The sequence below is a fragment of the Sesamum indicum genome, unplaced genomic scaffold (assembly GCF_000512975.1).
Source record: "Sesamum indicum cultivar Zhongzhi No. 13 unplaced genomic scaffold, S_indicum_v1.0 scaffold00109, whole genome shotgun sequence".
NCBI classification, from domain to species: Eukaryota; Viridiplantae; Streptophyta; class Magnoliopsida; order Lamiales; family Pedaliaceae; genus Sesamum; species Sesamum indicum.
Window position 1 is genome coordinate 659,429 of NW_011628044.1, and position 10,071 is coordinate 669,499.

The 10,071-nt window shown below is 34.7% G+C and overlaps 1 protein-coding gene across 3 annotated transcripts; it reads right to left on the reverse strand.

Annotated features, from left to right (window-relative positions):
- Positions 1 to 177: 177 nt before the first annotated feature.
- Positions 178 to 4,695, reverse strand: LOC105178920 (two-component response regulator ARR2). Of its 3 annotated transcripts, XM_011102512.2 has the most exons (7): positions 4,181 to 4,694; positions 3,580 to 3,732; positions 3,090 to 3,476; positions 2,176 to 2,252; positions 1,324 to 2,019; positions 859 to 1,206; positions 178 to 753 (listed from the first exon to the last, which is right to left on the reverse strand). In XM_011102512.2, the coding sequence occupies exons 1-7, from the start codon at positions 4,347 to 4,349 to the stop codon at positions 679 to 681; spliced, it is 1,905 nt and encodes a 634-aa protein (XP_011100814.1). In that variant the 5' UTR covers positions 4,350 to 4,694; the 3' UTR covers positions 178 to 678. The 3 variants fall into 3 exon arrangements, with proteins under 3 accessions (XP_011100814.1, XP_011100813.1, XP_011100812.1); XM_011102511.2 differs by having other exon boundaries at positions 178 to 750; positions 859 to 2,019; positions 4,181 to 4,695; XM_011102510.2 differs by having other exon boundaries at positions 859 to 2,019.
- Positions 4,696 to 10,071: the final 5,376 nt, after the last annotated feature.

The window sequence follows — 10,071 nt, forward strand, 5'->3', positions numbered from 1 at the left end:
AGAACTAGCATTGTTGAAACCCCTTTTCCGCAGACTTATACAACTAATAGGTTCAAACAACTGGCTGGATGTACTGATATAATCTTGTTTGTAATAAAGCAGCAAAAACCACATCAATATTCCAGAAGAACAATTGGACATGATATAAACAGGTATACGGTAGCTAACACCAACGACTTCAAGAATATGAGGGACCAGCAGATAAATTCTTCAGATCAATCTGTTTACTACATACATATCCTGCTAAAACATCTTATTTCAATCAGAGAAGACTCGAGAGTTTGATGATAGGTAAGTACGTCATCTCACACCTAAGTAGAAGAGCACCCAATAAGAAGAAATTTCCAGAATCCCCCCGGTACAATGTTCATACTACAATTACCTAAAGCTAAAGCAATCAAAAATTTTGCACGGTATGCTTTGCATATCATGCGCATTTCTCCTTCATCTTCAACAGCTGATAATCCACCTGATCAACTCTTTCCTGTTCTGTGTTTCTGATTTTGAAAGAAGAAACCTGGCAAACTATTCACACTAGAATAATAAAGCAAAGACAGTACCAAGATCCTACTTCTGGAAGCAGTCGACGAAGAACTTATAGCGGTTGATGACAAGAGGTCAATTTCAGCTGCTATGTACAAAGTGCTTAAATACACTAAGCTACAGCAAACCGGCATGCTATACAGGAAGATTATCCAGATGGTACCCATCGAAGCCAAACTCGTTTTCAATGGGTTCCATGCCTCCTTGCTGCTGCCGTGAAGAAAATTTAGTATTAGAGAACAGATCTAGTCATTTACTATTCATATTAACAATACTCATACAAGTTGTTTCAGGGTCAGAAGTAAAGAAGCTAACCTGTTTGAGAATTGCTGTCATGAGATCCTCCTGGCCAAAGTGTTCAGAGAAAAGGCCATTCTGGAAGCCCATATCAGGTAGTCTTTCAGCCTTAATCCTTGATGGATTGTCCACTAAAGATGAGCTAAGCTGCTGACCAATGTTGGAAGTGTTGCCAAGTCCATCTGCAACCGAGAAGGCTGCCTTCCTAACAGGTGGAATCCTGTTTTGTCCACTCTTCTGGTTAGAAGAGAACTGTTGCTGAATTAAAACCGATGATGAAACATCCAGGCTGCCTCGTCCATTTGAATGTTGCTGGGCTTCAAAAGTTGATCGAACGTCTTGCAAACGCCAATCCTGGGTTCTATTCTGATTGATATCATTGAAAACATCATAATTAGGAACAAAGCCTCTAGATGCTTTCATTTCTGAGTTAACTTCATCTTGAAGCTTAGAAGTGAGATTCGATATTCCTGAATTACTCACAAGCGAAAAGCTATTCTCTGGAAACTCTGTGCTCTGACTCCTTGAGAAATCTACAACTGTAGAGGGCTGGGAAACAGAAGTAAATGCTGGTCTACGAACATTCTCAATTCCATTCTGGCCCAAGACAGCATTAGGAACTGCCTGTGACAAAACAGGTTGACCTGCAGATGATGGCAAATTCAGCGCATGGCTTCCATTGATTTCGTTTAAAATTTGAGCCCTCGACGGCGGTTGAACCATCTGAGTCAGCAAGGAGTTGCTTTGGCTTGCCTGGGAGTGGACATGCATATTCATGCTACCAAAGGACTGCGCAGATTGGTGCAAAGTAGCTAGCTGTTTTGAATCCATATTTGTCGGGATTCCATGCAGTAAGCTCACTTGCTTACTGTTATTGTTTTGTTGTTGCTGCCCATCCAAAAACCTTAACTTTGGATTTTCAAAGCTGAAAATATTTCTTTGATCAATGAGAGGTACAGGTATGGCAGACTTTGTAGCAGCCCTACCAAGTGCAGCTGCCTGAATTGTAGCAAGACTTTGGGGTGGGAGTTGGCCTGAAGCAGCAAGAGCTTGAAGATCAACACCACTGAGCGAAGACATTGGTCCAAATGGCGCATCTGGGGGTCCCATGAAAGAGCTACCTAATCCATTCTGATGCTGCGATACACCACTTAGCCTTCTGAGATACAGGCGATACTTCTGAAAGAATAGTTGCTTATTGTTAACTTTCAAAGGAAATGGATTTCAGATATCTAGGTAAAAATAATTAAAAGAGTGCATAGTTCAGATAACGATCGAGCAAGGTGCTTCAGCAGATTAGCTTGTGAACAAAAAATCAAACTACAGCTGCCCAACCTGAAGATGGCTTGCAACATTCTCTCTTGTAAGACCAGGAACATTCATTAATTCCAGGATTTTCTTAGGAACAGCCTCTGCAATAATCAAACAGTAGGAAATAATGATTACAAGTACGTGACAGCAAGACCATGCATGCAAAGGAATCCAAAATAAAATGCTGTTCTAAATGCAAAGTGCACATCTGTCTGTACACATACGACAGCAGGAACACACATTGGCCAATAAGCACAAAGTAACTCATTACAACAGGGCGTTTACATTAAGTAATCATTTTGTCTCTATCATTATGGAAATGTAGAATAAGAATAACAATCTTATCAAAGGTCACTACCTTTGAGGCAATAAAATGATCTAAAACGGAGATTTTCAGGTCTACTTTCTGGTTATCTTGCAGTAGAAGGCAGTGAGTTGAGTACTCAAAGTGGCATCTATATCAATATTCAAGAAATCACAGTTATTCATAGGCCTTACTCCTAAATGGATGAACTCAAAATGCAGCAATAAATAGGATGCAAGAAAATGAAAAAATTCATTTGGTTTTCTAGGTATACGCATTTGCAATCTTCTTGTGATTATTATACAATGAAGTTCAAGGAAGAAACAAATTTATTTCAGAATACTAGAAAACACCAACATATTTTTTCAAAATGATCTCAACAATCTATCTTGGGTGGTGCTCAAGTTCTAAATACTACAGTCCACTAGCCCTCCACAGAAGCTGTTTCTGTATTCCCAACCATAAGAAGGAAAACTTGGATAAATATTAAGAACAGATGGACTTTGCATGAGCCACCAGCAAATTAAAAATTTTCAGATTACCAAAATCAGAAGATGATAATGAAGCTCTGCAAAATAGATAGAAAACAACAGGAATGGCTAAAGACGAAGAAAAGAAGGAAGAAGCTTCGTACTGTCTATTCCAAGTTGATTAACAGCAGTTACAAATTGCTGATGGAGCTCCACTGACCAAACAACCCGTGGCTTTTTCAATGTGGATGAATCATCCCTTTCTTCTGCTTCATCTTCCTCATCCTTCCTTTTCTTGGAATTTTTCCAATTTCCTTCATTAGCCGACGAGGAATAATCTACATCTTCGGGTGGTTTGTGCTGCCTTTCCACTTCATCCACACTTCCTGACTGTTCAAAATCCTTTTCCTTCCACTCATGCTTCTTCTTCCGAACCACGTGCTGCCATATGTTCTTCAATGCCTCCATACGAACTGGTTTTATAAGATAGTCACAAGCTCCATGGGTAACACCCTTCATCACAACATTTTTGCTATCATCCGCCGACATCACTAAAAAAATACAAAACCAGACGAGGAGAAAAAACCAAGGTTAGATGTAACTTATTATTGCTAATTACAAGTCGAGTGAAGGGCACAAAGCAATAATACTGACTGATAACTGGCAGATCCATCTCGAGTCCAACATGCTCTAAAAGTTTAAAACCATCCATATCAGGCATGTGTACGTCGCTTATAACAATGTCATAGCCATTTTTGTTATCCCTGAGAAACTTAAGGGCAACCTCTGCTCGATTGCATGTAGTAACTGGAGAAAAGCACACAAATAGTTAAGATTAGTCACCCAACAAATACAATCGAATATTTTACCTTAGTCCAAGATTAAACATATAAAGCTAATGGATGCAAAAAATTAAACATTAGGAGCTCTGCACAAGATCTAAAGTCAACCACCAATTTTTCCTAATTTTCAAGAATCCCTTCTCCCTCAAAGAAATGGAATCATAAGCCCATTGCACATCATCTCACAAACCTCCCTCCATACTTCCGCTAGTCAATCACCCAATTATAACTCCAAAATGCAAAATTTCCTATAAGAATAGGAAGTTGTGATACAAGATCTGTTATGTATGTATACACATAAAAGCCCAGAAAAATACACACAAAAAATTTAACTATGCGAAAAAAGATTACCAGAAACAGTTAATTGCTTCAGAATAAAGCGTAACACACGCATGTCTGTGTTAAAATATTACCTTCATACAGACAATTCTTTAGCATCTTCTCCAAGATCCTCAAACAAGTGGGGTCGTCATCCACAACAAGCACTCTCAGACCCGCCGGAAACTGGTCTGGAACTCCGTCGGCAGACTTCCAAGAAGCACTTGAACTTGTAAAAGACACGGGTTTCACTCCAAGATCCATTTTTTCTTCAAAATTCACCAAAAACAAGTTAAAATTTGCATGCAAACAACAAAGCCCGGATGGGAAATACGTTAGAAATCACATATTCTCTCAACTTCTTTCTCGCGGATTTAATACCCAGGCCTTGGAAACACAATTAACCATAGGATATAATCGAGTGGAAAATGGGGAATTTGCAATTTGCAAACTTGAACTTGAAATTATTTCCTCCGAGGGGTTCTTCTAAGTAAGAAGAAGAAAAGGGAAGAAAATATTCTGCTTTATATACGTGTGCGCGCTCATAGGTGAGATTTCGGACATTGAGGGCTGTATTAGTGTGCTGTTCTTGAACTAGTTATTTTTCTTCCCTCAGTTTTTTATTGGGATTAATCTTTATGTGTAGGTTTTTCATTTTCACTTTTCTTTATTTTAATTTTTTTGTGGGGGTGGGGGTTTCATTTGGTAGTGGGTCGCTCCATGGAGTGTGGATCCAGCTCACATATGAGCTTAGCTAACCCCACGCCAGCGCCAGCCAAAGGAAAAACAAAATAATAATAATAATAATAAATCTTTTTTTTGATAATTATAATATTTATTTCCTAATTAAAATTATAAAGTAATATAGTACAATTATTATCTCCATGGGAATTGCTTTGTCAATGAGTAGTGAAATAAAGTCATCCATGCAAATTGTATTTCTTTTTATAAGTAATTTATGGTACCTCTCAAATAGTGTAGTATTTTTGCACGATAAGTTATCACAAATATCAGGATTCAAATATATTCTATATATTTTTACATTAAAAATAAATTATTACAAAACATCCTAATTCAGACACATTTTCATGTTATCGTGTTTTTTTTGTAAGAAGGGTTGTCACAAAATATATTAATCAAAATCAAAAAAAAAAGGACCATTTAAAATTAAAGTTGAAGAATGAAAAGAAAAGAAAAGGTATGGAATGTTGAGTTTAGTATAGTTTGATAAGACACATAAGATCATCCAAACCATTATATGTTTGTTTTCATTTATTGGACCAACAAAAAGTTGATTGGCTTTACTTACTACATTTCAATATCCTTAAAAATATACTATAACTGTTATATGCCATTAAATATTAATTGATTAGGTGCTAATAATAGCACTGAATTGATTCAACTATGATGTCAGTCTCTCTTATTCTACCACTAATATTTATATAGAGGGACAACTTCTTAAATTAAATTCAAAATTAATTCGAAATAATAAAATATACAATTTAAAGATTAATTAAGAAATTCAGATTTTTTTTAGTTAGAATAGTTTTGAAAACTCAGGCTTGAGAATGGGTTTAATTAAGACGTATGTAATTGTGTAATTAGAGGTGTTTTAATTGGTGTTAAGTAGGGGCTAATTAGGTGTTAAGCACATGCTTATAATTGATTAGTGATAGTGTTAGCAAAAGGTGAGCATGATGATGCTTGCATGTCATGTCATGTCATGTGCATTTATTACATAACATCTCTCCATTAATCAATACAAGCATTGCCACTGTCCACCCACTTTCTCCAGATGGGGACTACATTATTTATTTTATTTCATCACCCATTATTAATTTCTTCTAATTAATCTCAATTACTACACCTTACCAAAATATTGTAAGAAAAGAATGCTCATCATCGTCTACGGTTTTGCACTTTTAGTGTTAATGTCGTGTTAGCAACGACACGCTTCCTGTGGAAGAAGGAAATATTATGTCGAAAGACAGCAAAAAAGTGACAAGTAGATTACGGCGCCGTTGAAGGCGTACTGTTGTTGTACCATTTGCTTCGCAGTTGGACATAATAATATTTAAAGGTAATTATGTTTAGATTAATTAAAGGGTGATGATGATTATTATTATTATTATTAATTACATTTGGTTAGGAGAAAGCGTCTGAAAAAAGGTAATATGGTCAAAGGAACATATATCAACATGAACTTTGTTGTTTCCCATGAATCCCTTAAAAGACACACACCCCCTTTAATTTGCATTATGGGTGATATTCAAAAGTTTGAGTTTATGTGACAATAATTATTAATTAAGACATTCTAATAACGGTCCAGGAGTAGTTATAATTAGCATAATCGTTTCTTGAATCTTTGTCTTTTCTTTTTTGTCCAAACTCTTGATTTTATACTATGTTTTCAAACAAAAACAAAATATGATAAATTCGCTTAGGATCTAATTTGAGTTTACAAAAGTTTGAATCTTGTTATGTCGCAATCGTCAAATATTATTAAGAAGACCCTTATTATAATCCTTGAAATTATTAAATCCTTCCGCAAGGTTACAGAAGAAAAAGTATATAGGGACAAAAGTCCTACTTGGGGCATTGAGGTCTAATATTTATATATGTTCCAATTTATACCATTTCATTTGAACCCATTGATTTAAAGACGATAGAATAGCCATCGCGAGTTTGTACATGCTTGAATTTAAATCAGATCGTTACAGTACAACCCGAATAAAAAGGGCATGACTCTTGACCTATCATCGAATTATTTTTTATTGTATTTTGTTGTTGTGGAGACATTTGTATAAATTTTCAAAATCTTGACATAACCCCTACATCAAAATTATTTTACCGTTTTTCATTTTAGAATTCAAAACATATATATAATTTCATGAATTTATAATTTAATATTTGTTCTTGAACAATAGATTGGGAATGAAGTAATTTAAAGTAACGTGGAAAGTGGAGTAGTGTCAACTCCCACTCCCTTACATGTCATAACTACTTTTTTAACTGTTAAGGGTAAATTGTCATAATGACTGCTTTTAGTTTTTTACTTACTTAATACTTTTTCTTATTATTAATTAATCAAAACACTGATTTTTGACCTTTTAATGAGAAAAAAGGATAATAATATAATTATGGCAGTCCTGAGGGGGATATGCTTTTAAGGGGAGGAGGAGAATATGTGTGTGTAACCGAGCGCTGCTTCACGCGCGATGGCTCCAGCCAATGGGACAACACCACGTGGAACTCAGGGGGAGAGTTTAACAAAAAAAGTCCGTGCTACTTTCTTTACTTACTTTTTCCTCCCTGCAAATTTGTGCCCTTTTTGCAGTTTGGCCCTTGGAATGATTAGTGCCATCCCACTCCCATCCCACACTGTTTTTAAATGCACACCATTACTTAAAAGCAATCTATTTTTTTATTACTTAATTATCAAAAGTATCATTTTTTATAACTAATTTCAATATTCCATAATTAAGAATTATTTAATTAGCCCATTAAAAAGTATCTTGTTTTTAAGAATCTTAACAAACTCAATTCAATTTTATTTCTGTTAATTACAAAAATTATTGCGACTGACCACTTATAAGCTTATGATAATTCGAGTCTATTTTTTTAAAATTAATTTACAGATGATTAATTAATTGAATTAAAATATAAGTCAAACCGAGGAGACTTATAAAGTATGGAGGAGAGCATGATGAGTTAAATTAATTATAACATAAATGTACTAGTATATTAGAACATCAAATTTAATTTTCTCCTGATTTATATATAGTTATAAATGAAGATAGTGGTAGGCATTAGGCAATTAGTGGTCTAATTTATATTAACAAGCGTGTTTAATTAAAAATAAGTCCAACTGTGACTTTACCATTACTACAGTACATTCATTTAATTTTCCACAACTTTATGAAACTAATAAAGCTGCCCAAATCCTCAATCCCACGTTTTTTCAGCTTCAATTACTTTCCTCTTTGCTGCCCTACTCGACTTGGGGTAGTTTCTTCACCCTTTTTTTTTTTTTTTCTTTTCTGTAAAAATATATTCATCAAAATCGAGAGTGATTCGTCTTTACCAACTGAGCAAACAAGTATTGACAGATAGCAAAAGTATTGAGCAAGAATAAGATTAATGTAAAACCGACCACAGAATGTTGTTTTGAGGGTACGTTGGTGATAAATTTGATACCATGCCTTTGCAAATAAATTAAAAAAAATGGAAAGGTTTAATTTTTTTTTTTTTTTTTTTGAAGTGAGTTTTACATTGATTTAATAGAAGGGAATTTGATTTCCGTCTGCAGATTCCCTGCACTTATGTGGGCTTTTATGTGCAATGCAATCTTGCGAGAATATTTTGTGTTTTTCTTTTGACAAGGAATAAAAACATTTTATTTCTTGCGAGAGCATACCGCAAATCAAATTTGACTAATAATAATATTCCTTCCCTCCATATTTTAACCTTACTCATTTTGTTGAATATCATTATACCAATATTAAAATTTCAAAACTTGCAACTTTTTTTAATTATTAAGAAATGTAAATTCGAGGGTTATATCGATATTCAAATATTTATAATTTTAAATTAAGGAATACGATTGGAGGACATAGATAAACATATATGCACTTATTATAAAATTCGATGTATGTTAATATTTAAAAGATTTGAACTCAGAACGTCATAATATTAATATTCGAACATTAGTTTAGAGAAGAGGTAGTTAATTAGGTTTGAAAAAGTGTAGTAGTGAAAGAGACAAGGAATGAATAGGGGTTGGGGCATCTTCTGAAAATGAAAGCACAGACCAAAGCATCAAAATAAGAAATTGAGTTCAATGAATACTGAATAATTGTTGTTAAGTTGATGCATCATTTCTTTTCATTATTAGTATTGTGACATCTTTACGTGTGAGAAATCAAAATGATGGGACCATAAAATTGCACCCCACTTAATACTTTACTATTTCCCATTCCACCTAAATAATTAAACTCAATTTCCGAGTTCGCATCCTTAACTTAAACATCTTTCACTTATGTAAATTCAAGTGACGAATTCACTCATTGAATAGTGATTATGGCCCCCTAGTAGGCGTTAGACGACTCTTATGGTCGCCCTACATGAAGATTGTAATACTAATATCTTATTTCATATTTTTTTGAAAAAAACTGTACGAGTTTTTTATATAGATTTATTTAATTGTAGAATAAATTATATTGATATTTTTAAAATTAGAGTAAAAAGTATGAGTATTTTTTTAACTTTTTAGTATACTCCTTAAAGAGTGTTAGTTTAATGCTTTTTATGAGGTGTTTGATAAGGTTTATTTTTGAATAGAAGCGTACTTATAATTAAAAGTATAATTTTAGAAGGTATTCTTAAAAAATAAAAAATATTTATGTATCTTAATCTAACTTTAGGAATAAGTTGAATTTATCCTTAATTTTATTTGTTGAACCAAATTTGTTTCAGTATTCAAGTTGGCACCGACAGAGGGTAATACTGAAGTCTGGATGGCACCCCCCACCGTCCCAAGGTTAAATGAGATGATGACACGTGTTACTGGGGAAATAATTGGGCCCACCTGAAGCTACAAGGCGAATAGAGCAATGTACTTGAGGTATTAGTGGGCCCCGCCCCATTTTGTCCTTATCACTTGAGTAGAAGATGATGAGGTTTGCATCCCCCTATGCCCTATTCTATGCTTCATGAAATTCAAGTGGGATATGGCAATGTATATATCTGAGCCCATTAGCGGCCCAACACATCTCTCTCTCAGTCACACTCATATGTATGTATGTTATTGTCTGTTAAGAGGCAGATAAGCTGTTTTTTCCCAGCTGGAGACGATGAAAGGACAGCGTATGAAATCCTATGATCACGTCCCACTCTTCACTTCAATCCTATCTCTATGACCACGCATTTCATGAATACAAGCAACCCCCCCCCCCCCCCCCCCCCCTCCTTTACCAAAAAAATAAAA